The sequence below is a fragment of the Nestor notabilis genome, unplaced genomic scaffold (assembly GCF_000696875.1).
Source record: "Nestor notabilis isolate BGI_N333 unplaced genomic scaffold, ASM69687v1 scaffold7325, whole genome shotgun sequence".
Lineage (NCBI taxonomy): Eukaryota > Metazoa > Chordata > Aves > Psittaciformes > Psittacidae > Nestor > Nestor notabilis.
In genome coordinates, this window is record NW_009929776.1 from 35,945 (window position 1) to 63,437 (window position 27,493).

Below are 27,493 nucleotides of genomic sequence, written 5' to 3' on the forward strand. Positions count from 1 at the left end.
GTTCTCCATTAGGACTGTTTGTAACAATGATTCCAAGTGAGACTATGGTTTTATTGCAGTAGGACTGTATCTTTAGATGGCTTTAAAGCTGAAAGGTTAAGATTTATTCCTAATGTAGTGGTTAAACGACCTGCTTGCATATACCAGTCATGGGGAGGAAATTCTGAAGTACAACTGTGCTTCTCTTAGCTTCTGTGAATTAATTCTCAACACTTGTACCTGCGTAGTGCTTGTATCTTCAAAGCAAGATCTTTGTAACTCAGTGTGAGGTTGGCAGACATAGATCTGGGACTTAATACCCCATAAATCAAAGCAATCTACAAATACCAAGAACAGTATGGAGGTGCTCAACATAAGGGTTCGTTTTGAAATGGAAGAAGATTTGTTAATCTCTGGTTACTGTTGGCTGGGATTTTCAATTATATTCGCTTGGCTGGAACTTCAGCAATTTTGCAAAAATACAGGCAGTCTGTATCATTACTTGAATTTGAATGTAGAAGTTTCAGTTTTGCCCGGACTCTTCCATAGTCTTCTGAGCTATGTCTTGTTAGTGCTTTTGAAAAGGACGAAAGGACGTTGACAGTAGCATCATGTTTGAATGGTCTTCCTTCTGTATTTGCTGGTCGTATTGCAAGTGTGTGCCAAAACCTTTTTTTAGATTAGTGCTTTAGCAAATAGGTTAGTAAAGAAAAATTCCTTTCCGAAAATAAGCTTATTATGTGATTTTTTTAAAGGCACAGAAAGTACAAATGAGAAATAGAAGAAATGAAAAAGTAAGGATACAGAAGTAATGAAGAAAGGATCGCATGCCCATGTTGCTTCAAGTTGAGTTGCATGATACGGAGGGAGTGCATTGGTGATGATCCTGGTTTAAGGACCTAACCTTCCCTTTCTGCTCACAGACTCATTGCAGAAATGCAAGTGTTTGTGAGGTCTCGCTATAGAAAGGGTTGCTAAATGATCTGGGTCTAAACCAAAGATCCTCTGTTTTTAAAACCACATTTTGTCAACTTGAGTAAAGAGGTGGGAGTGAATGGAAGGTTGAGGAGATCTAGCCGGCTTAAGAGTGGAGATGTCTTTGACTTGATAGTGGACATAATTGAAAGGAGAGGTGCTGACTTGGTGTAGGGCAAAAAGCCTTTTCACTGTTAGGATGATTATGCATTGGTGCCCATGAAGGTCATTTTATCTGCATCCGTGGAGGTTTTCAATACAGGGCTGGATAAAAGCCCTGAGCAACCTGGTCTGCCCTCATAGCTGACTCTGTTTTGAGTAGTAGGTTGGACTTGAGACTTCCTGATGTCTGTTCTGAATTATTCTACGAATGCCTGGATTGCACTTCCATTTGTTTCATTGTATAATGATTCCCAATCACTGAGATTCTAAAAAGGGACAATGAGAAAAACTTGACTTTAGAGTCTGCATTAACCAAATGAGAGTGAACAAGTTCTACACCATTGCTTAGCTTTTTGCTTTCACTATTTTACCTAAAAATGGATATATATAAAATATATGTTCCTTCAAATGTGAACACGTTTGACTGCCTCATGCACCACAGCATATTCTGTTACCCTAGTATGTCTATTGAGGGATATCTGTGCATCTAAAAGTTTCTTTTTTTCATTGTAATTCAGTTCGAATAAGGAGGAAATCAAGACGGCGCTCACAGTGGGGCAAAGGCATTATTAAGAAGAGGAAAGTCAATAACTTAAAGAAAGATGAAGATGATGCAAAGTTTGCTGATGATGAAAATCATGGAGAGGATAGTAAATTGCTGGAAAATGGAGAGCTAGAGATCAGCACTGACTGCATTGAGGAGAATGGGGAGGAAATAGGAGATCTCTCTATAACAAATGATGAATCCTCTTGTGATATTATGGATATAGATGCAGAGCAGAGGCTTAACAATGGGACATCAGGAAAGGAAAACAATTTTGCATCCACAGAAGAAGAGAGCTCAAATGAATCTCTCTTAATAACCGACAGTGTTACTCTGAATGCTGAAAAGGAATTAAGGAAGGGCTCTACATCGAAAGGGGACTGTGTGAATGGAGAGACATCTGTACACAGATCAGAAGGTATACCTATTCCAGTATGTCATAACGGTAAAATGGAATCAATTGATGCTGTTTCACCCTGTGACAACAACGATGGGTCTATTAACAAACAAAAATCTTTGTCTGAAGATCAGCCAAAGGAGCAAACGGAAGTTTCCAGTGAAAATCGAGGAGCTGATCTAGTGAAAGCCGAATTACCACATTGCAGCAATAATGACAGAACACTACAGAGCACAGACACTGAAACTAAGGATGCTGAAACAGATAAAGAAGGTATAGCTTGTTTTCAATGTTTCTGTCCTTATCTTGGTGTCCAAGTTAATATGTGTGTATTTTTAATTGTAATATTTTATGTTATTACTGTATGATAACATTTTATGAACTGCTGTTTATTTATTTGAAACTTCTGGTATGCTTACAACATTTAATTCCACATTGTAAGTCCACGCTTTACTTGCTGTAATGATGGTATCTTTGGCAAGTAAATATATCTCCATACTTAGACTGTTCTGTTTATTTTTGTAGTCTTTATGGGAAATATTGTAAATATTGGGATAATATTTAAACAATAATTAAAGATTTAAAAGCTATTACCAATGCACATAAATATATATGTTTTGGTCTGTGTTTGTTCGACATTTTTATCTATATATGTTTTGACTTGTTTTATTAGAGATTTATCATAAAAGTATCTTTGACACTTGCTGAAAGAACACAGGAATACAGAATGTATTCCTTTAAAAACTCTTGCTTATAGCAAAAGTTAAAGCAGTTTAACTCATGGCAAAAGCTAGATAAACTGTTGTTTATCTACTGGAGAAGGTATCTGGCTTTGGAGTTACAGTCAACGCAGTAACAGTGCAGCAAAAAGATAAGAAAAGGAAAAGGGAAATCCTGGTGGTACATAAAAGAAGGAGCCACATCCTTTGAAGACAAGAGACATCGTTTCCTCAGGGAAGAGAAATAAAAGCCTTATGCATGATTGCCTTTTTAATTAGCTTTTCAGAATTGTCTAAAAGAATGAAATCTTTACTTCAGAAGTTAGCACTGAGATTTACGATGTAAATGAGCTTTAATGGGAGATCTGAATTATGAGAATATCACTACATACGTGTTGGCTGTGTTTGTACATTTTGTACATTACACATTTTCTCTAAGGCTAAGGAGATTACTAGAAGAAAGGTCTTAAGAATTTCAGAAGAGGAGTATGATGTATGCTAAGAGCCTTTATATTTCTGAATTTAGTACTTGAATTTGGTGTACATTACAGAAGGTTATAGTAACAGGGGTCCTCAGGAAAAAAAAAAGCATTTTAAATAGTTGAGGAGAAAAATAATGGATGAGTGTAGGGAGAGTATCAGGAGATAGAAAATACTTTGTTTTCCACAGCAGGGTTGGACAACAACTTTAATACTGAGGTGGAAGAAGTTTGTCACAAAAGCATGAAGTTTCAGGAGCAGAGCTGATGTTAGAATTACTGTGGTGATGAAGATGTAGGATGCTTCGGAGAAAAAAATAAGGATTTGATTCACTTAAGCTAATGCACAAAATCTTTCTGCTTGATATTTGAACTTTCCTTAGAAACTCTGTGATTTGATATTGCTAAGTAGAAATAATACAATGGGAAAACTCTTTCAGTGACGTTCAATTTTCTGTTGGGTCCAGTCTCGTGTGTTTTCTGAATGGTGATTTTGTGCAACTGTAAGCATTCAGAATTCTGCAAAGCTGATGAGTAGTGCACACTGCCACAATCATTCTTGCTTGATTCAAAAAAACCCCAAGAAACCAAACAAGCAAAATCAAAACAATGTGAAGAAATAAGTAGTTCTTTTTGAGAGACTGACAGTGCTGATAATTGGTTTTCAAATTACAGGTATATTCAAAAGCAAGAAAACACGAAAAGTCGCTTTGGAACAGGCAAAGCCCACAAGTTTGGAGCAGGTTCCAGAGGAACCATCGGATCCCTTACCCTGTGTAGTTGTTGACCATGACAGACTAAAGGTAATGGAACCAAAATATCAATTGAACTGTTAACAGACTCCATGCAAAATGCTTCCTTTCTCTCTTCTGAAGCAACATTCCCTTTATTTTTGACTGCAAATGAGTATTTTGGCAGCAGTGACTTCTAAAGATGGTTTGTTGGTCAGTGGGGTTTTTCTTTGGATGAAGAGTTAATAAAACTACTGAATTCTTACTGTCCCATCATTACTACCATTACAAATCCAGTAATGGCCCAGCAGTCCACTGTTTTAATTGCCATTTTTGCAGGTACTCATATGTTAATTGGATATGCCAGTTACTGAGGAACTGCTGGGTGCCTAGTAATTAGGGGTTAACATCATCTTTTCCCTTCCCATGTACGTATACTTTAGTGGAAAGAACTGTTAGTGGATTGGAAAGCAAATTGGAATTTGTGCTGATGTTTTGGCATCATAGATTGAACCCCTGCTATTTAATTTTCTTTCAGTTTTGTCTCTTTTTAAGCAAAGTTACAACAAAATTTGCTGTCTTCTGTTGTAGAAACTAGCTTGACCTACCATGAAATTTTGATCCTATTTGCAGTGGAGTACAGATGATAATCTCTTTGGAAACAATCACATAGGAAACACAAAAGTGTTATGAAAGGGACAAAATTCTTAAATTTTACTGTGGTACTATGTAAAATCATGCTTCACCTTCTCTTTATGAGCACTTCTCCCTGTGTCATGCCCCACTTCCACCTCCCTTCTCTTATTGTACTGTTTTTCAGTATTTGTGGAATTCCAAATGTGTTTCCATGTGGTGCTACTTACGATGCAAGTTCTTAAAAATGTCTCCTTTAGCTATCAAGCAGTTTTTATAGTTTGCTTTGTCATACTTATTGACCAAGATAAAATAGGATAAATTATTGTTCAAATAGAACAAGCATTGCCCCAGATATACTGATTGTAAAATCGAAGACAAGAAAAAGTGTGGGTATAAGCAGAGAAGTGAAAAGAGACATTAAGTCCTTTTGCATCTACATGGAAACAGTGGCCTTACTGGTATCCGGGTGTGGTCCATTTTATTTTTATGTATCCCTCCAAAACAGGGCTTCAGAAGATTTCATTTCTGATTTGTCCTTAAAAAAATTAAGTGATTATAAACCCCCTTTTAACATCACCTTTTGTTCCAACAGAAACTGCTTGATTTGGTGGTTAAGAAAAGTGACAACCTGACTGTTGACCAGCTTGAGAGATTGTATTCACTCCTCAGTCAGTGCATCTACAGACATCGTAGAGACTATGACAAATCACAACTTATAGAGGTGATGTTGTACAGTTTCTTTTATTCTTTATCTGAATTTCATGAGGCTGTTTTTTTAAGAACTAAGTTCATCTCTCAATTTACTGTTGTATTAGCAGGCAAAAGCTTTAAATAAACTTTGAGGAAGGTATCTAAAACCAGAATAAACTTTAGTGCTGTAATGACTTAAAAAACAGAGATTGTTTCTAACAATACTTTCCTTAGAAAAGGATTAAGAATTTAGCCTATAACAATGGAGGAAAAAGAGGAGAGAATACAACAGCATGGAGAAGCACATGCTAGCAGAGTAAAAGTGGAGTAGAAGCAGTTACCACATTTGTGATATGAGTAACAGTGGACGTAAAGTGTGTATTTTATAGGCACACTGAGCCAGTGTTGCTGCAATTGCTTTTACTTGCATTTGTGTAACTAGGCCCCCCAAAATGACATACCTCTGCTTCATGCAGTTAGCTGATTGTAACTTTCATACAAGACCTTAAAAGATTGCAAACTTTCTCTAGCTTGGTAAGTCCAACACAGTGTGATTTAAGCCAGTTGTCTGCTTTGCTGTCATCCTTTGCCTCTAGGATGCCCAGGCCTCTTGTCTGCATCAATAGTAAGTTGATCATTTCACAATTGGAGTAGGCTGATCATAACTCTGGATGTGCATTCCCTCCAACATCATTGTTCTAGCTGTAGAGGGGTTTGGATCAGCTTGCTGATTCAACTGATAACCAACCCTGTTGAGAAAAGGACAACAATTGCTAGTTTTCAGTTGGATTACTGAACACTAAATATTTTTCTCCATGAATATTTTACAGCAAAACCTGGAAAAGCTTTAGCATGGGATATTGTAGAGTCACTGCAAAATGCTTTTCAAGCCATTTTCATGCTATTCCTCTCACCATGTTGCCACCTAAAAATATGTTGAAAGTCTGTGCCAAATGTTAGGTAGATTAAAAAGACATTTATCCAGCAAGAGTATGTGGAGACTGATCTTTACTTTGATTTTCCAAACTGTAGATATGTGTGTACAGTGGGGTCACCGATAGCGTCAGTGTGCAGTAAGACTTGAATTCATGCAGTGTGCCATTGCAATGCTTTCTTAATACATATTGAGTATGTTAATTATGTAAGTGACCCTAATACACTTCGATTTTTCTCATGGACTGTCATAGTGGAGTGCTTTTCTGCATTAGTACTTCTTTAATTAGTTTCCTCTTTTAGCATATTTTGCTAGCAGACAGTAGCTAATAAACAGAAATTTCTATTTTCCTATTAATTATTTGTTCAGATCTTTTAAAAAAAATAGCCCCGTAAATACAATTATGCGATGTAACTTTATTTCCCTCTTTGTGTATTTATGTGTAATTGATGCCTTGTGTCTCTTGCAGGAAATGGAAAGAACAGTTCATGTGTTTGAAACATTCCTGTGAACTCGACAAGATGGGTGGGTTTATCCTCTCAAACTGCTCATGGGAGAGCAGTCCTCTGAGCCATTCAGTTTCCATTTGCACCAAGTATGTGCAGAGCCTTGGTCTTAAGTGCTCTCTCTTTTTCTTTCTGTTGAATTTGGTGCTATTGTCTCAGGTACCTGAAACCAACCAGCCTACAAGAACCAAACGGAACTTCATATAGTTGTATCTGATATAAATAAAGAATACAATGCCACAGCTTGGAGATTTTTGGTGCTACAGAAACTGTTTTCATTTCTGCTCTTGTTCACTCTACATGCATTATCTTTGGGGAAACTTCAGGCAAAGTGGAGACCAACACATACAAGAGGACTGGAAAGAGCAGATCTAAGTTGAATATTTTTAAACAGGCAACCTTTTTTATTTTTTTTTTCCAGTTTTTCTCGTCTCTGGGGAATGGACAAAAAAATCTGTTCTAAAGAAGGCAATGATGCATTGTGGTAGGAATCTTGAGTAACTGGATGTACAGTAATTTGAAGATGAGGCTCTCTAGAACTGCCTTTAATGTGCCTTTTAGTCAATTGAGAAAGATAAGGCTAATCAATTAGTTTGGATTATAGCAAGTGGCAATGTTAGAAAGCTGTCTTCATAATGAAGATCTCCAAAAGGATGATTTGTATTCTCTTCATTGGATGGTAACCAGTATTATGGTTCTATAATGCCTGTCTTGCTCTACAGAACTAAACTAAGACACACTGAAAAAGCCACATACTTTACCAAAATGGTGAAATTCCTTTTTTCCTTGGTATATATTTGTTTTAGAAACAAGTTACACAGTGAAACTCTTCTCTATTGTTAAAAATTAAGCATTTTCCCACCATCCCCCTGTTTTCCATTTTGAGTTCTTTAAGAAAAACAAGTTTAATATTGGTAGGTTTCTTTTTGACGTTCCGTGTTTGTAATATGGCTTGGACTGCAGTGCAGGCAAGAAGACACTATAGTTGATCAAAGTCCTGGAGCCCAAGCTCACTTGAAAATAAAACTTAAGCTAGGCTTCACAACTTGGTCCATGCAAAGCATTGTTAATGTTGGAGGTTTGGAGGACAGCCTTTTGAATCGATCTTTGGACCAAAGTTCTCTGGGTCTGAATTGCATCGTTCAAACCCCTTCTCTTCTGGCAAATGGAGGGAACAGGCTAGGCAGTTTTAAGAAAAACATGTTTTATCACAAGCTCAGTATTAAAACATTACCTGGGCTGATTTATTTCAAACCTATGTGGAAGGTGTTTTAGAGAGGTTGGCTGGTGTTGCCATTGTTAACCATTCATTGTGACTGTCCCTTACGTAGCTGCGGAAGTGTCTTTCCGGAAATATGCAACACAGTGTGATTAGTTTGTAATTAGAGAAAACAGACTACTGCAGAGATACTGAGCTACCTCAGCTTTTTGTATTTTAGTTACCAACAGTGTTTATGGAGGACTGTAATCACTCTGCTCCCATGCACAAGCTGAAGCTAAGGTATTTGTCTCCACCTCTAGGGTTAATAGTAGTATAGCGCTGCAGAGAAACAAAACACGGGCCTTGGGTTACTGCAGTAATCCAAAGTGCTTTGTCCATTCTGGTTAAACATAATTGTTAGATCTTTTGCTCCCCAGAATGCCACTGTTTGTCTTCATAGCTAATGGCAGAGAAAGGTTTTAAGCATTCATGTACATCTAGGTACACCTTCTAAATGCAACCCCTGCAGAAACACTGTATTTTTTAGGTGGGAAAGTGCGATTAAAAACAACAAAAACAAGCAGAAAACACATTTTAGATGAGATTCTTTGATCTCAGATTTGATTATGGGATTTTTTTCCACGTTTCATTTAGTATTTATTAGCATCATACCTGTTTGAAATATTTTTGTGTCTGGTACATTAACAGCATTTTGTATTTTGATGGAAATTGTTACAAACTTTAAGATTTGATTAAATAAAATGTAGCAGATCTTTTGTAGCAAGTTTCTGATAAAAGGGGTTTTTGCAAGTCTCAGGTTCTTGCTGCAGAATTTTTTAAAAATATTTATTCCAGTTTCACTTACTCGAAGAAGTTTTTGTTCAAGTAACAGCAGCACTTGTGGAAGATAAAACCGCGTACGTTTTTAAGATGATAAATTTATATGAATTTAAAAAGTTGAAAATTTTTGTCACCAGTGAGTGTAAAAAGCAAGTTTAAGGCTAATGCCTAGCATTACAAATGGTTCTGAAAGGTCAGGTTTCTAAAGGAAAATTTTTACTGTCAGTTGTTGATTGGGAAAAAATTGTGATGAGGCAACTTTACTAATGGAGGAGCTGCCATGTTGTTTTAGAGAAAAGTAGCTGATATCAGATGTTCTAGTGGACAGCTTACCTAAAATGATATGCTCGCCTTCTTAGCCCAAATAACCACACTTCAGTTCTTGTTTTCCTTTACAGATGTCTGGTGGTTATAGAGTTAAAACAGCTGTTAATCTATCCATGTGGTCTAAACTTGTTTACTCTTTGTATGTTTTTAATTTTTTTGCCACATAGCACTGGCAAGAGTTTGTACAAATTGACCTCTCTTCCTTGTTTCTTGTTGTGAAAATTGCAAATAAACTCCTGTGTGAGTCCTTGTGCTGGGGTCAGTGAAATGTGGCCAGCCAGAAGGAAGGAGGCTTCTCTGGGGGGCTCATGGAGCTGTCTCAGAGATAATAGAGTTGCTCTTGGGTGAAGTTGATGGCTATGGAGTTAATTGTATTTGCAAGCTTGAATCTCACCTGTGATTAATTTTTTTGTTTTGTTTTGTGTCCTCTGTATTGTTACTTGATTTTCTCATATGCCAATGTATTTATAGGATTACTGGGTTTTGTAATATCTTGTCTTCCTTTTTTTTTTGTTTGTTGGTTTCATTTTTCCATTAAGATGATAGGTCAGCTCTGGTTTTACCTTTACCTGAAGGCATGTCCTGCAGCTGATAGTCATTTATTTTGTTTTTATTTTATTTTGTAATCACAACATAAGCTTGAATTTGAGCTTGTACTTGCATCTTTTGTATCTTGTACATTGGGTTATTTAGACGTTGGGGAGTCCTGTTTGGTTTCATTAATGTGTGTCTACTTTGTGGATTAAGTAGACTTCCTTCATCAACTATGGTATATTTTGGATTCTATAGTTTATTCAGAACTGTGTTTAAATTGATGTTTTGCATTTTGACTTCATTTTGCGTTAGTTTGAAGTAAGTTATTTAATTTTTTTGAACTTCTGGAAATTTTGAACATTTTACTGTAATTTGTAATATAACTGCTGTGAAATACTTGAATAAAGATGACAAGAAAACACAGCTTTGGCTTCTTCAAAAATGTATTTAAAAGAAATGCTGCCTCCTAGCTAGTATCAGTCTTTTTCTGATCAGACCACCATGATTTAGAGGTCCAGATGTTTGGCTCTGGGATCTTGCTGTTCAGTTGTTTAGAGTGGTTTAATCTGTAACTTTTGCTTTCAGTAATCGTGCATTAAAGAAAAAAGCTTCTGTTATTAATTTTGACTGAAGAAGTGAAATGAGCATTGCACGTTGGCGAGTGAATAACGTTAATTGTTATGAAGTTACGCTCTGCGCTTTTATGTTCAGTTGCAGGTTACCACCCAGGACTGTTTATAATATGTCAGCATCCGGCTAATAGCAGAGTTTCTCATTAGAGGTGTTTTAAGGAAGCATTCTCTTCCCTTGCTGTTTATCAAAGTGGTGCTTACTTTCTATAGGGTTTTGGGGTTTTTTATTTTTTTTTTTTTGAAGATGAGCTTCTAATATTTCTAGGAATTCCTCTAGTTCCCCTCTCACCTCCAAATAGGAGGGTGCATAGGAGAGTCAGAAGGTGCTAGAGATTATGGAAGTGAAGAATTACCTCACATCTTACTCATTAGCAATTTATCTTGACCTAACAAACTGCATGTGATTTATATATAATGTGGAACAGAGTATGAGAAGCTGTGCTAAAGATCTGTTACAGCTTCTCTTGGACCTAAACCAGACCTGATTATTTTTCTCTTTTCCTTTCTGTATGCTTTAAACTGTAGGCCTCCTGGGCAAAAGGCTATTTGAGGAAGAGAGTGGTAGTAACTTAGTTCATGTCTGACTCTGATTCCACTTTTAAGTGCAGCTTTGAAAGCACAATTAGATATTAAACATACTATTATGTAAATTACTAAATAAATATAATAGTGAAGTTGATCCATGACAGCCTGGACTAATCTTGTACCAGTATGGTCAGATGTGGGGTTTGTATCTGAATGGCCTTGCAGATCCCAGCACCGTGGTTTGACACCATCCAAGAGGTTTGCACTCTGTGAACAAAATACACAGGGTATGAGGTCTTGGGTATCTGTTCCTGTCTTTCAGGCATGGTGATGGCCATGGTAGTGAAGAGGATGGCTTCAGGCCTGATTTCTGACAGTGATTGTAAAATAGTCATAAGGGTCAAAACTGTGGTTTATTTGGGCGCTGACAAAAGGATTTGTGTAAAAATACTCACTGAACTTTGAGTGGTGCTTCAAAAGCAGGAATTAATGAGGAATAGTTGGGTGGCATTGTGTGTTGCTAATAAAGTCTTAGTAAAAGCTTATGTTACGCTCATATTTGTCAAGTGTTCAGTGATTAACACTGCTTCCTTCTGCTGTTGGTTTCTGCCTTGAATGTAGCTTCGAAATGCTATTTCCCATATTTCCTTAAAATTGCAGTGCTGCAGATCCTCTGTTTCCTCCTTTAAGCTCCTCAGATAATTTATTTAAATAAATTAAAAATGAGATCCCATTGTTGTGTAACTTGGGTAGGATTTGGACTTGTAATATATGGGGTTTTAAGCTAGCACAGCATGTGAATAAATTCTGCAAGCTAAATCAGTGAACTTAGGAACTGATTAATGAAGCCAAACACTTCATTTTTTTTCTTTCCCTTTTATGCATCACTTATGGTCAATGTAACTATTATGTAAAAATGAGTGATTATAAACTTTAACACTAATTAATTCAGCCTCATTCCATTTCTAGGTACGTAGGTTTTTTACAGTGTGAACATTTGCATAGGGAGTCTCTTTCAGTTGAACCCACTGCCAAAAAATGGCTGTGACTACTACTTAATTAGATTTATTTCAGGAATGCATTTGACTTACACTATGTTGAGCCTTACTTTAATAGCAGGGGAAATCCTTTTTCCTTTAAAAATATTACAAGCTGCTAAAATTTAAAATGGTTTTACCACTTTTAGTGGAATGTTGGTGTAAACCAGGCCACTAAGGTTTACTGATACATGGATGCTGATCTGGAATAAAGCTGCTTTTAGGTGCAAAAGATAGTCTGGAGTTAAGCTGTGTTGGAAGGCTCCTCACATTCAACTACAAAGGTAGGGCAGGTTGAGAGCAGGGGAGGTTGTTCAGGCTCTGCATTTGGAGTATCAGTGCTGGGACATCCGTTAGGATGTGTTGGTGTACTACAGAAGTCAAGTTGGTTCTGCTGTGGTGGACTCCTCTCCGTATTTTGTTTTACTTGTGTCTTTCAGCAATCAGGAATTTGGCAGACTACAGGTGAGAAATGTGCAGCTCCCTGAGATTGGGTGGCTGGTGGGAAAACTCACGCCACTTGTCGCCCTGAGATGAATGGCATCGTGATGAAAACCCCTTTGCATCAATGTAAAGTTTGAATTGTTCTGTAAAGCAGAGATGTTTGACTGTATCTGCTTGGAAATAGGAGTCTGTAGAAGGTGACCTGTTAGCTTCGGGACTTTAGATTGGGAGGAAGGAAGGACTTGGGGAAGTTTCAAAAGGGCACCCTCTGAAGTATTTATTCAGAAAAGAAAGTAAAGAAGAGACCAAAATATAGAAGATGAATTAATCCTAGAAAATAAGTTAAATTTGGATGACATCAATTTGCTGAGAAATTGAGTCTTTCTGCTGTAGAAGGAAAAGAAAAGAATGTTTTAGCTAAGGAGCTACTTGTCATCTCCAGAACCCCAGCTCTAGTTCTGTTGTGAAAGTTCTGCTGTGAAAGTTCTGCATTCTCTTGTGGACTTCAATACACCTTGTATAATCCCCTCTGTATGTGGGAGCTACCTGGAAGAACACTGATCCCCGAGTCTGGAGATGTGGAAGGACAAATAATCGTTCTGGTTTAGGTTCCTAATGAACCTAATTCTGCAGTGAGTTTTGAAGCTCTGCTCACTGCATTCTCTGTGGCATTACAGAAGGTTTAGTGACATAAAGGAAACGTAATGTGAACAGTAACGTGTATGTGACTATTGACACCAGTTCAGTAGTAAATAAACCAAGGCCAGGTTGGACACAGGGGCTTTGAGCAACCTGCTCTAGTGGAAGGTGTCCCTGCCCATGGCAGGGGGTTGGAACTGGATGAGCTTTAAGGTCCTTTCCAACCCAAACCATTTTGTGATTCTATGAAATTACTGGTTTGTGTAAATGCCTAATTTGAATTATTGGAAATACAAACACGTAAGACAACATTTTGATGAAGCATGGAGATGTAACTAGTTTAAAATGAACATCTAGCCCTTATACTGGGGTCAGAGTGCTTTGGGGTCTAGCTCTAAACTGTAAAGTATGTCCAGAAGGCAGAAAGGTTGGGGTTTTTTAATAAAAAGTTTCACAAGATGCAGGGCACAGGCACAGAAGCACAAGCTGAGCATAAATTTTACAGTGTTAATCTTTTCAATACATAAGAATAAATTTTGGAAATGGAAATGAGTTGACACCTAATGATGATTTAAATGTTTAGCAATTTGTCACAAAAATTTGGGTTTTATTCATTCAGAATAATGTCAGCAGAAAACACTGGCTTGTTGAATCTGATGCTGTAGCACGTATGACTTAGATGACCCTGTGCATGCGAGATTAGCTTCTGTATGGCCTAACAGTCTTTTCAAGAAAGGCATCTTGACTTGATCTGCAGAGTTTGTACATCTGCCCTCCTCTCTGAGCTTTTCCTCAAGTGGTTAAGCTCATGAGTAGAAACACAACCCTTATTCCTCGTTTGTTTCAGTCTGGCTTCTACTTGCAGGCACTGCTTCTTGTCTTCTATGTTCAAGACTCTTCATACATAGATTTTTTTTCCTCCCCATGTAGATGCTAATGCACTATGATCAAGTAGCCTCTCAGTCGTCTTTTCCTGAACAGAGTGAATTCTTTATGGCTTTCACTGCATTTTTCCTCCAGCCTTTAAGTCAATTTTGTGGCTTTTTTCTGCAGTAGGTCAATTTTTCAACATCTTCTAAAGCATTTGTTCACGGAGGAAATTGATGGGACATTCCAGCATTGGTCCCACCAGTGCCATATATAGAGCTAAAAGTCACTGATTCCTACTCACTCTTCCCATTTTTACACATTCAGAGATCAATTTAGTCCTTTTATGTCAAGAAATTGGGCTGGGAGCGCTTGTTGCTTGACTCTTCTCAGGCTTAAAGCTTTTTATGATGCTGTTCTCCATCCTGAATGTCAGCCTTCTGGATTCCCACCTCTCTGAGGTCCTGCTTAGCTTTATGGAAGGAAGTTTTGTTTAGTGGTCCAAGCCAGCACAATACATATTGACTTATTTGGTCCTCATTGTCTTTTGCTCTGCTAGTCTGCGTTTCCACCAGTCTGTGACTAGTGATTAATGTCAACATTTTCCTTCAAGAACTTTGGAAGAAGAGGATTCCCCCATTAGAAATACTGTGATAATACCAAATTGAGAATTACTTGAACAGATTAGATAGTCCTCAATTAATCTGCCTATTCTTAGCCTGTTTAATATTTGCTGTCTCAATACTGTAGAGTGAGAAAGTTGAAGTATTTTGTCACATGCTGTTGAAAATCTATTACTTTATCAATCAAATGTATAATCCTGTCAGAGAATGAGATCAGGTTTGTGTGATAGCTGATTTTCTAGAAAATCATTGTATTTATTCTTATCTCTTCGATTCATGATCAGTTTAGTTAGATATCATCTTTCCATTTTCACTTGGGATTGATGTCAGGTGAATGCCCTGTAATTACCCAGTCATTTCACTTGCCCTTTTGACAACTGTCACATTATCAGCATTCTCTTGGAAGTACCCCCGCGTTATTAAAAATGAGTGTCAGCAAGGCAGAGACTTCTGGGCTTTCTGGAGGTGTTCATGTTAGGTTACCTCCTGAACTTGAAACCCTTATGCACTAGGGAAAGTCTAATATTCTCTCCAGGTACTGTGTCCTCTGTCTGTTTTAATCCCCATAGGGAATGCATACCTCTTGCTGAATAGGAAACAGAAATGTGAGCCATTCCCAAGCACTCCTTGCCACATTTCCACTCTTCATTTTCCCTGTAAAGGCTGTTTGTGGAATTTATATGTTCCAGTACATGAACAGGCAGCTTGCAGAAAAGCTGAGCATAATGAAGCAGGTAAAATTGAACTTGATACCAGCAAGTAATGGAGCACTGCATTCATTGGACATGAGAGTAAAGAACTTACTAGAAGATGCTCCCTTTCAATGGAAATGGAGTGGCTGCACAAATTTCAGTGGGCTTGGAAATTTACGCTTGCTTTGCACGACTTTTAATTATTTTTTCCTGAGGGGAGGGACAGTGTTTCTGGTAGAGCATAACGCTCGTTATACTCTTAAAGCATCTGGTGCAACCTTCACTGTTCAGTTCACTGATCCTTACTCTGATGCTGTCCACCAGCACAAGGACATTACATTACGAATTAGGGACTGCTCTAAGTCCCCAGTATGTGGGCAGGAATTGGTTCCTTTCTACCTCTGACAGTGATTATTGTAATAAACACATTTTTCTTTAATGAGGTGGGAAGCTGAAGCTTCTGTGGGAATGTCACTGGTGACCTCTGTTAGGTGCCTGCTCTTCAGCCACAAAACCATGAGAAACGGTCACCAATGGTCACGATGCTGGAGGAAGCGTGTGCATTGCCTGTGGTGCGAGGCATGACTTAGAGCAATCCTCAGCTCAGCCCCAGCTGTCATCACAATTCCTACTTCTGTATTAATTTGCTTACAAGCTACATGCTGAAGTTGCCTGTCAAGCTATTAAAAAGCCCTGGGTTACCAGTGCTGTTCTCTGGACAGGTCGTGAAAGACTTGGATACTGGTGCCAGTATGAACCTTGGGAGATGAGCTCTGAAGACAACGAGAATGGTGTTGAAAATAACAGATGATGAAATGAAACCCAGCAGGCATCCCTTCAAACCTTCATTGTGTAGACCACCACTAATGAAAAACTCAGAGTCAGATTTGGCTTGATGACAGCACTGGAGCTTCCTTCTCCCAGGTAGTAACAGAGCCAAAACACGTAATTCTGTATGTAAAGCTCTTACTGAAAGAAGCAGAATTTGTTTAGATCAAGTGGAATTTGTTACTCTTTAAGAAATCTGCAAGCTAAATAGGAATTACAAAAAGCTGTGTGTTATCAGAAGGAAAACCTCTGGAGACCGGGAAAACCACCACCACTGGGAGAGCTGGTTTTTAAGGTAGTTTGCCACTTTGCTTTTTGTTTCAGTCTCCAGCCGCTGGAGATGGTGCTGCTGTGCCTGTCATGCTTGCACAGCTCAGCTAAGGAGCCCGCGATGGCAGCGCCTGCTTTCATGACTTCTAACCTCACCGAGTGTTTAATCATGCCTCAAACAGATTGGCTTTTCAGAGGAAAAGCAGTGCTTCTGTTCTGGTATTGCTGTCCAGCTTAATGTAATGAGTGATGGGAACACTGTGCCTGAGACACATCCATCTGCTTCCCTCCAGACCGTTTTCTTTCTGGACTTTTTTGCTGCCTGAAGTTATCAACCCAGAACACTCGCTGGTGATGGGAACTTAACTTACTGCTGCCTTCCCATACATGCTGGTGCCTCAACTTCAGCCAAAAGCATGTTTCATCTCTCTGTTTTATCCAACTTGAAATGGGAAAGAAGGCATTAAGGGGGTGAGCTTCAGGCTCTCATCCAAGTTAAAAACCTTGTATTAGCACGGCAAGTTGTAAAAATGTCAAAGTGGATACAGAGTCAGTGTCTTCCTAGGGGACTGGCACTGGCTGCAGCCTGCCAGGGCTTGACTGCATGCCCTGTTTTGGAGGTTTATCCCCTGTTATATTTAGTAAGTCACCTCTTTCGGTTGGCGATGGGGAGGCAGGATGGTTCTGAGGCCCTGCCCTTGCATGTGAGACAGCAGAGAGAAGCTTTGGGATCAGTTCCATGTTTTTCAGAGAAGTTCCTCATGAGAAGCTGGGCGGGAGGGTAAGTACTGGCAGCAGTCTGGGCCTCTGCTGTCTCTGCCCATTAAACACAATGGTGCTCGTGAAGTCAGGCAGAAGCTCAGGCTGCGGCTCCTCTTCCAGCTAATCCCTGAATCCCTGCAGCTGCAGAAGGTGGCTGCTCGTGCTGGCGTTCAGTTTGTCCGGACTCCAGCAAGGGCAAGCTGAAGTGTAACGAACGCTCTAATTAGCTTGCTCCAATTGCACTGAGTTAAGCTCAGCCTTAACACCGAGCTGCAGCTAATTAAAAGACGGGGTTGCTGAGGCTTTATTAGTACAGTGTGTTTGCCACTAGATGAAACAAGGGGAGAAAGGTGGATGATTGTGTAAATTGTCAGGGGTGGGTGATTACCTGAACGCAGCCAACAGCCCCACGTGGAGATCACCCTCCTTCCCAGGTGAGCCAGGGGAGAGCAGAGCCGGTGAACAAAGAGCGTTTATCGTAACGAGGCTGAGCCAGCCTCTCCCTGAATTTCTCAAAGCTCTCAGAGGTGCACACGACTCATGTGGCAAAAGTGCTCAGCAGCTTCCCAGAGGGGAACTGAAATGATTTCCACATACAAGTAAAGCAAATAGCCTGCATCTCGTTGTCCTACCAAGTATTAGTGACTAGTGCTGAGTAGGAGATCTTCACAGGGTGTTGGTGAAAAGGTTGGCAGCTCCTTCCACCTGGTGCCGATCGTTGCAGCAGGGTTGTGTGACATCGCAAGGCTTCTGGTACCCTTCACAGGCTGCGCAACCCGAGCCACGAAGCTGGTTAAAAACTGCGCTTCACACTCTTAAATACTTGCACAGATGTACTCTGTAAGAGCTGGAGACGATTTCAATAGATGTTAGATTCTTCCTGTTAATGTGTAGAGCAGATATTACCTCCTAAGATCCAGCTGAAATGTTCCACTGCGATGGTATTTGAGACTAGTTATATTCGGCGCATCTTTGTTCCGTATCCAGTTTTACAACTACCAGATGGCATCCTAATGAAACATCAAAGAAACCATGAACGGCTGCACTTAAGTGCTCTCTGAAAGATGTATCCAGTGAGATACAGAACTCCCACTCCAGACAGGAAGGAATTTTGACCATAGGGCAGAGGTAGCTTTTATCTTTTAGACACTGCAGCAGCAGCACAGTACAAATCCTAACCTTCATGTAAAACAAAACCATCAACAACAACAAAGCTGTTCAGCAGTGCTTTTCTTCAAGATACTTTCCTAAAGTATCTTGAGAGCCCTTATTCCTTAATAGTAAGTTTGGGAAAATGGATGAAGAAGAAACAGTCTTGCTGAATAAAATCCAGAATCACTTCCAAGAACTTTTTCTGGAATAAGAATGGAAGTTCTTTGGAAGCTACTTAAGTATCAGCAATGGAAGTTCTTTTGAGCATTTAAATATCAGCAATGAATTTTGGGATGTGCAAGCGAAACTAGCTGGATGGAATGGACACACTTTCATCCATGGCTGGGATGAAACCTGAAGTCTCTGTTCATGCAGTGTTGCTTCTTGGTCGGTTGTGACAGAATTAATCCAATCTGGATGCTGAATCTAGATCTATAAATATATTTATTATAATATAACAAGAACTTAACAGTAAACATAAACTATATACAATACCATTACAGATAACCCTGTTTTTAATATTATTCACAGAAATAGCCAGTTTTGTTCCAGTGTGAGAAATGAAGAAATAAGCTAAATTGGAAACGTTGAATGTGTTTAGGTCTTGTTGACAGGTAGCACCTCCTTTGGAGGTAGACACACACCAACACTAAAATTAGTCCTGCCTCAGGCAGTTAGAAACTTGTGCTCCAATCTTTAGGTTCACACTTGCACCCTGTTTGACATAAATACTTTAAATGACATACTAGTATATAATTCTGTTGTGCTTATTATTATTTTTTTTTCTTTAAAGAATAAATAAAACAACTGCATAACAAAGGCTGGAACCTCACTGTCAAAATGAGAGACTTGAGTCACCCTATAGCTTGACTCAGCTGACTTGAGCACTTTTTCTTTAAATACTGCAAGATACAAATGTCTTTTTTTTTTCTTTTATTTTATAAACGATTATTAATAAAATAAGATGATTAGCTAACCATCTGCATTGATTTCCCCAAAGCTGTAGGCAGACCTCCCTCCCTATAAAAAGGCTAGCGTATTTGGTATGAAATTCAACTAGATATTGACTGTAAGATCTCACCCACACCCTGTACAGGACTCTCCTTGAATTACTGGCATGGCATTTGGGATTTGAGTCTGCAAAGGCAAGTATGGCAACTTTTTTCCCTCTACTTGGAATGAAATTGGACAATCCTTAGCTTGGGGTTACTTCTTATTTGTGAATGTTAAGCTTCTTTCCCCTGCCCCCTCTACGTTACCCGGTCCATCTCCCATTTGATCCTTTCATGTATAAATTTATAAAGAATTTCCACGTCACAATGCTCTCTGGATAGACAATATTTTAATATATATAAAAATATAACCCCTGTGCTGTGCATATACTTACAACTCTACATAGTAATCATTTTAAGTCTCTTATACTGGGCTTAAGTCTATGCATTTTTCTACCATGGGATTTAAACTCGTGTGTTTAAAATATGTAAATAAGAGAAGTATAAGGTTTCCACACCTATGGGGAAACTCAGAAAGTAAAATAAAAAACTTCTCAGACTTTACATAAAAGATAGTGGCGTATATCCCAACGTAAGGAATTTTGGTTGAGAGCCAAAACTGAGTGCGCAGCTGCAACAGGAGGTGCCTTCTCCATATGATGAAAATGTTGAAGTCCCACACCACGCTGTGTGTTTTAATGGGATCCCAATCAAATCTCCAGATGGGATCCCAAATCTCAGGTTTATCAGGAGAATGCCCCTGGAATCGAAACCGTTTTCATTTTGCATTACGGGAATGGAGCACTGCGAGTTCGCTCATCAGCTGAAAGCGGGAGGAAGTGGTTTAGAAGGCCCCCTGACCTGTGGGCATGGCCACACGTGCCCACACAAGCATCACCCAGAGCAGAAACTCATCCAGCCCAACAGACCTGTTTGTGTTTAATCTTTTAAAACGGAATTTATTACCAATTCTCCTCCCCAGTCGCACCTCACCTCCCTTCCGGGCTCTGCTCTAGAGAACTGAAAGATTTGTTTGATCTGATGGAAGACTGACATCAATGTAAGCCATCTGTCACACAAGATTCCTCTCAGTCATTGGTATTGAAAAGCATGTATTTGTTAAAAACAAATGTAGGAATCAAAGTGGTAAGGACACTTTGACCTTTCAAATAGATTGATGCCTAAAGTGTAATAGTAAAACTAATCTGCATGGTTATTTAAGAATCAAGCTTGAGCTCTAAAGTAAAATGCAGATTTTCTTTTTTCTTCTCTTCCCCAGCTTAAAAAATATGTGAAATTCTATTGCACCTGGGTTGACCAAAAGCCGATGTCCAGAACAAGTGCCACTATAACATCTAGTGACACTCTTGTACTATTAAGTTACAATTATCTTACATAGCACGGAGCTCTCTGCTCCTTGTTCACCAAAAGGTGAGGATGATTTTTCTACATTCAATGTAGACACTATTCAAGACTTTAGAGCAATATGTTCACTGGCTGGCTTTGCTGCTTTCGTTTCTTAAGTAGTAGTATCCTTCTTGCCTGCTTTCAACAGGTACAAACAGTTCTCCATCCAACTCCTGGGTAACATCAGCCGCTCTGGATGTACTTCTTGATTGCTACGCAGCCGTGTCGAAAAACAGGGCAGGGCATATTTGGTAGAAGTGTCCACGTGTTTGTTTTAGGGTCGTAGGCTTCCATGTTTCCCAGGGCAGGTCCTTCGCTGCTAACGATCCCACCAGTGGCATATATTTTTCCATCCAGAACCACAGCACTGTATTCATAAAAAAAAAAATAATAAAGTTCTAGTTAGTTTTCTTACTCAACAATTTTCTTTTTAGGCTTAAAACAAACCCAATCTTGCATTACAAGGGGTAAACAATGAACACACCTTTTATTCTTATCTACATGAAACTCTGTGTGTGCTTCTCTTACCTCTCCCTTGCTCTCCCCCAAATTAATGCTTTTTGTGCCTCTGCCAGGGAGGTAAATGTTGTCTCTGATTTAAACAACAGAGTCCAATTAGTCCAAGTAAGATGCTCCAGCCCACATATAGATCTGCAGCAGGATGATGCATCCCTGTAACACTGTCACATGCAAAAGCAATCCAAGCAGTTTGGGGTCCCTGCTGCCTTGGTTGGAATAAGCCCCGTAATTACTCCTCTAATTATCAACGAGTGCTGCAAAGTGGGGGAAAAACCCTCTAAAAAATGCCCTGTGGTTCAGCCCCTTCCGTAGCCGTGCTGTGCTGTGGGAGCCTGGGGCTCCTGCTGACCTTGTCCTCCTTGTGCACCCAGGAAGGGTGGTGTCAGGTGGAAAGCCAGCCGGGGGCACACGGATCTGATGGCTGCGGATGTGCGGCTGAGGGACTGCAGGGAGCTGGATGTTGGTGACTACAGACAAAAAACCTGACTGCTTTTTTCAAATGGAAGTGTTTGAGTTCAGATATCTCTTGCAAATCAAGGATAATGAGGCTGGGCTAATCCCATGGGCTGGAGGCTCTTGATAGGAGGGAAGGTGCAGAGGTGTGGAAGTTATTTGAAAGAAAAATTGCTCTTCAGCCTCATCTCTCCTTCCTCCTTCCACTTTACACCTCATCCTCTTCAGCAGTCATGTGCAGGGCATGACACTCACTTTGGGCTAATGAAGATGGACAACGAGGGGCTGAGCTCCTGTGTGTGTATTTGGAAAGGGCAGGGGACAACAGAGGCAGCTGGGTGGGAAAAGCCTATGCAGAGCTGCCATGTTCTCTATGCTGCCTTCCCCCTGCACAGGGGGAACCCGAAAGTGGATCAACTGTGCTTTTCATCTGCTGGTAAACCTGAGTTTGCCCCCCAGCATTTAAAGATGTTGTTAAGCTGGATGGGGTTGTTGTTGGCTTTTCTGGTGGTTGGGTCCCTTCCAGCAGGAGCCAGTGGATGGTTGTGTTGGGAAGGAAAATGGAGACTTGGAAAATGTGTACACACCAGAGAGGTCAGCAGGGAGGAAAATAAGAAGAGGAAGACGAGAAATTAATTGCAGCAAAGAAGGTGGCCTACATCTAAGAAGGTGGAGAAGGGTTGTGACTTTGTAGGCTTTGCAAAAGCAGTCATTTCTTCTGGCTAATTTTGGAGCAGTGGGAAGAAGAATAAAAAGTGATAAAGGCAAAAGACAGAGAGCGCTGGAAGATCCAGGATGAACTGAGACTAAAGTGGCACTGACAAAGCCACGAGTTTCTGAAGAACACAAAACTCTGTTGCCCTTGTGGAGAAGCTGAGCCTGAGGTTAAAAATAAACCCACAATGACAACAGTGAGGACTCAAATAAGCCCAGTCCCTGGGTACTGCCAGGAAATAGGAAATAATGAGAATCTTGTCAAAATAACTGTTAATCTGAAAGGAGGAGGAAGGAGAGAGAGACTTGAAACACTTGATTAGAGCCTATCCACAAATCAGCAGGGCTGGATGATACATAGCCAGGGTCCTAAGGGAGTTTGCTAATGAACTTACTGAACCACTGGTAATTATTTTTGAAACGTCAGGGAGAAATGGGGAAGAATGAGGACTTGAGTAAAGAGAGTGTCATCCTGAAAGACGGCTCTGAGAGTGAAGGAGCCCACGTCTGAAGAGCCAGAGCTGGTGGCAGAAAGGCACTGCCCGGCCAGGACTCCTGCCATTGCTTGGGTCCCTATGGCCTGGAGGGAGCAGAGGTGGCAGGACCAGCCAACCCAGTAAATCAGACAAATGTGCACATTAAACCACAGTTTAGGATTTAAGGTATTTTTTGAGGAGTGGGAAGCCCAGGTCTACACTGGAACAAGTCACTATTTAAAAGCAAGACAGGCTGGGAAACACAGCTTGCAAAATACAGCATGCGGAGGGGGGAAGGACAATCTCACCACGTGCTGAAACAGCCCCGATGTGGTCGAGGGGCTGCTGAAACCAGCAAGAGTCTAGAAAGGAGGCCATGAGGTAGTGGTTGCTGTCTGTGTTTCACTCTTTTTTCTTGTTAGTGAAATTGAAAGAGATGGAAGCTTATCCGAGTTGTGATACCATCTGAGATGCACTGGGTGCAGACAATCCCATGTCAGAGATGGACTGCTGTATAGAGCAGTTTTCCTGCCTTGGTTCTCTGATGATATGCTGATCAGTCATTAAAATGGTACCCAAACACCAGTTAATTCAGCAATTTTGTTGGGTGAAGTGGGAAAGCCCAAGCAAACACCCTAACACAGAAAAGATCCCCAAGAAAGACCTGGCTACAGAAATATCAATAATGGGCAATTAAAAGAAGTATTAGTGCAGAGCCTGGAGCCTTAGGCCGGTTCCATCAGTGTTCATGAACAAGGTCCAGGGCCCATGAATGGCCTCTAATAAGCTTTAATTTACTTGTGTACACGCTAGTGTAGATGACAGCACCTCACACCAGCACAGGAGAGGACCTTAGTGGCTGTTACCACTCACACATGGGGCCTGTCTGATACTTCCTGCTCATTACCTGGTGAGACTGTTCTGCACGGAGCTTTTGACCTGGATGGGATGAATGGGAAGGACAGAGGGAGGACTCTGTGTGGAGACTCTGTGTAGGTGACCCTGGGAACAGAAGCCAGGCAACCATCAATTCCTAGCTGAAGTCTGGGCTTAAGTGTCTGATGTCCCCTTGGGCATCTAGTGTTAGGTCTCTAAACAGGGACCTGGGTGCTTTACAAATTCCTGTGTAGTATCTTAGCTGCCCACATTTCTTCTAGTAAGGTCTCTTCTATCTCATGTTTAGCAGCAGCTGCTCTGAGCCATGTGCTGCCACGTACAGCAGCTCAGTAGCCAAGCACAGCTTTCCAAAATGCTGTGGGCCTGGGTTCCTCCTCAGCCCATGCTCTGGATTAGGGATTACAGCGGGTGGGCAAATGCTGCTCTTGTTCTCCAGCACCTGGGCTACAGCACAGAAAGAAATTCCTGCCCAGTGGCTGGGACCAGCCTCCCCTCATGGTGCTAACGTGTTGGGGAAGAAATGGAGGCTGAATCCCACCCTCTGAAAGACCATGTGAATTTTAAATGGTGATCAGAGCAGCTTCTCCCCCTCTATATGCAATTCCCATAGAGAAGACTGGGATAACACTTAGCTTGTAAGTCATGCCTGAGGTTAAGCAAAACAGTGAGATTCTCCTGCTATCAAGAAATAGGCAGTTCTTAGTACACAGTGGGTACAGGGGACTTTGGAGACATTCAGGCACCTCAGGGACTATGCTGGCAGGTAGGTACTTAAGATCAATTACAAATTTAGTCCTAGATTGCTGCTACTTTGCAGTATTAGGGCAATCATCGCTAATTTCTGTGACCTTAGAGAACAGGAAACTCAAGTGGGCTCTAAAACCTTGAGGAAAGTGAATGGAAAGGAGTATGCTCATTGCTCTTTCTTCATTACTGTGACAATATTTCTTTTCTCCCCTCCCTTCCATCTCATCGGCTGTAAAAACATCGTTACCAAGGCTGACGTACAAAGAAAGAAATAATTACAATAATTAGGATGCAAGTTTATTGCTTGCTGCCATTAATGCTGAGAGATAAAATGATTACAGGCTGTCAGAGTCTGCAAAGAAAGCAAGGAAGGGAGCTCCACACCACAGAGCCTTGCTGCAGGGATGCAAACCCTGCAGCAGTTTTGGGAGCAGCGACCTCCCCAGCTAAGGGGCGGCTGGACCCCCATCTCCCCAGCAGCATGCCCGGGGTGAAGGTAATCGGCATCAGGTCACCCATCCACGCCTTCCAGGGACACACGGTTTGATTACCCGGCCGCTAACAACCGGGCTTTCTACTGCCCGTGTAATTACTGCTGCTTACTAGAAAGGCTTCACCCACAGCACTGCGGCCGATTCACCTGAGGTGCCAGGACGTCCTTTATTGCCCAAACCATGAGCAGTGTCAGAGCATCACAATGTGGCTATTCCCCAACTCTGCCACTGCTAATACAGCCCATCTACTGACCTCCGTGAAGCTATGAATCACACTCCTAAGGAAATCCCAAGGAGGTGGAGATGTAACAAGGGCTGGTGGGGACCTGGCTGTCTGTGGTTGGAGTCATTAGGTAATCTAAACACCCTTTAAATCTCTTCTCTGCCTATCCACCTTGCAGTCCTTCCTGTCTGAGCAAATAGGTGGCACAGAAGATCCCTCTCTGACAGCTGGCCATTAAAAGACTTGATGAACAAAGTGAATTATTTAATCATAAAATCATAGAACTGCTCAGGTTGGAAGGATCTTGAGCGATCATCTCGTCCAAGGTTCCATGGGAAAGGGATACTAGATGAGATTATCTAGCACCTTGTCCAATCGCATCTTGAAAACCTCTCAAGATGGGGACTCTAGAATGTCCCCCAGGAGCTTGTTCCACTGAATGACTGATGTCGCTATAAAAAATTCTTATATTGAGATTAAGCCTCTCCTGGTGCAGCCTGTACCCCTTGTCTTCTCTGTTTGGCTCCTTGTGAAGAGAAAGCCTCCATCCTCTTAGCAGCCACCCTTTAAGTGCTGGAATACTGTGTGGGGTCCCCTCTGAGCCTTTTCTTCCCAAGGGAGAAGAGACCTAATGCCTTCAGTCTTTCCTCAGAAGGCAGGTTCTCCAGCCCGTCAATCTTTGTGGCCCCCCTGCGGACACTCTCCAGTCTGTCCATGTGTCTTTTGGATGGTGGTGACCAGAAGTGGACACAATACTCCCGGTGTGGCCGTTAAGTGCTGAGTGGGATGATCACATCTCTACCTCTGCAAGTAATGCCCCTGCAGGTGCAGCCCAGGATCTGATTTAGAATCATAGAATGGTTTGGGTTGCCTTTGTTGCTGCATTTGACTTTGCTCTGCTTTTTGATTAACATTTTTAATCACATGTGAGCAAACCTGCCTGTGCTCCAGCTCAGGCGTGGAGCACCCGGGCTCGGCACACACAAGCTGGTGGTGCTGAGGCCCTGCTCACGCAGCTCAGCTGCCATTCGCCTGGTGGCTGCTTTCCCACCAGGAGTGATACAGACCCTCCACTTGTCATTCAGAAGCATTTCCTAGTAAAGTTTCCTGATGGGTAATAATTTGGAAGCAACCCAAAGCGGCGGATGCCAGCACCTTTCTTCTGTAGTGTCTGAGACACAAGAGCCTGGGAGCTCCTGCTCCAGCCCTTTCCTCTCCCAGTTGTGATACCTAGGCATAGCCCAAGCAGTTGCACTACCATCAAAGGTCGTTAATATTTTATTATTATTATAAAATTTCCTGCTTAGTCTTAAAGATCACATCAGCCTTATCAGGAAATGTTAAAAACAATTTAAAAATAAATCCTGTCTTGCAATGTCTGGGGTTGTAAAAGATTTGAAATGGCTGGATTAATGTGGTGTTTTGACTCCACAAAACTTATCATCTGAAGCCACAAACAAAGCTCCTCTCCCTCCTCCCTCCTGGTTATGCATGCACATACCTGGTTCGGTTCCATAAATATTATTTAATAACATCAGTTAGACACAGAATCTGCTTAACAGAAAAAATTCCTCACGTTTACTAGTGGATGGATTTCCTCCCTGCTCTAAGAGTTCAGAAAGGCTTTACTACAGACGGAACCAAATGATGCTCATCAACTGGGTGGCATTAGCATGAGGCAAGAGAAGCAAGCAGCGTACCAGCTACTGCGGGAAGTGGCTCTATGCAGTGCTGGGCAGAGCTGAAACCATCCCTTAAGCTTTTGCTTAAACTGGAGAACTTTTCTTTAAACCCACACATTGGTTTGCAAGGCTGAAGTGAAAGGCATTGCTGTGTCTCTGCGGGTAGTGGTGGTCAGGGTGCCAAAGTGCCATCCGGAGTTTGGGAGCTGTGCTGACAACCTCCGTGGCTGTCTGCAGCCAGGTTTTTGTGTTTGAAAGGGCTTGAGCTCAGGTGGCTGTGTTGTGCTGCCAGAGGCTTCATCTTTATAATAAGATGGACAAATGAGGGTCTGCATTAGTTCTGGTCAGTTAGAAGGGTATCATGCCACCTTGTGAAACAGGATTATTAGTGTGGGTGTTTTGGCCAACCTCCAGGTAGATTCTCCTCTGCTCTGCGAGTACTTTCCCTTGCTAATGATCCAAAACCCTGATATGGCATCATTACTCAGTGCTGAAAACCAGCAATGTTTTATTCCAAAGTCCGCTGCACATCAGTAACGGCCTGAGTGCTCTGCCTGTACCAGCTATGCTTTAACGCACCCTAAAATCCTTCATGTCGCCAGCTGCGACAGAAATTACTGTGATTAGTTTGGTGTTGCAGTTCTCATCCACTGTCCACGCAGCACAGTCCCAGACACACGTCTCCTTCCAGTTATGCTGTAAGATTTTGGTTTTCCCTTCTGGACCACAAACACTTCCAGCAGCAAATGCTGCCTGCTGAAAAG

At 41.0% G+C, this 27,493-nt stretch overlaps 2 protein-coding genes across 2 annotated transcripts in view; one reads left to right on the plus strand and one right to left on the minus strand.

Annotated features, from left to right (window-relative positions):
- ATAD2B (ATPase family, AAA domain containing 2B) overlaps nucleotides 1–6,757 on the plus strand; it is a gene marked incomplete at its 5' end in the record, with an annotated part of 37,628 nt that extends 30,871 nt beyond the window's left edge. Inside the window, 4 exons of the mRNA XM_010015140.1 lie at nucleotides 1,635–2,330; nucleotides 3,931–4,058; nucleotides 5,215–5,343; nucleotides 6,716–6,757. Of these exons, the coding sequence (XP_010013442.1) occupies nucleotides 1,635–2,330; nucleotides 3,931–4,058; nucleotides 5,215–5,343; nucleotides 6,716–6,757 (995 nt within the window). The remainder of the gene's footprint in view (nucleotides 1–1,634; nucleotides 2,331–3,930; nucleotides 4,059–5,214; nucleotides 5,344–6,715) is intronic.
- A 13,729-nt stretch (nucleotides 6,758–20,486) lies between these two features.
- KLHL29 (kelch-like family member 29) overlaps nucleotides 20,487–27,493 on the minus strand; it is a 71,742-nt gene continuing 64,735 nt past the window's right edge. The window contains exon 9 of the mRNA XM_010015139.1: nucleotides 20,487–20,891. Within this exon, the coding sequence (XP_010013441.1) occupies nucleotides 20,708–20,891 (184 nt within the window). The 3' untranslated portion in view covers nucleotides 20,487–20,707. The remainder of the gene's footprint in view (nucleotides 20,892–27,493) is intronic.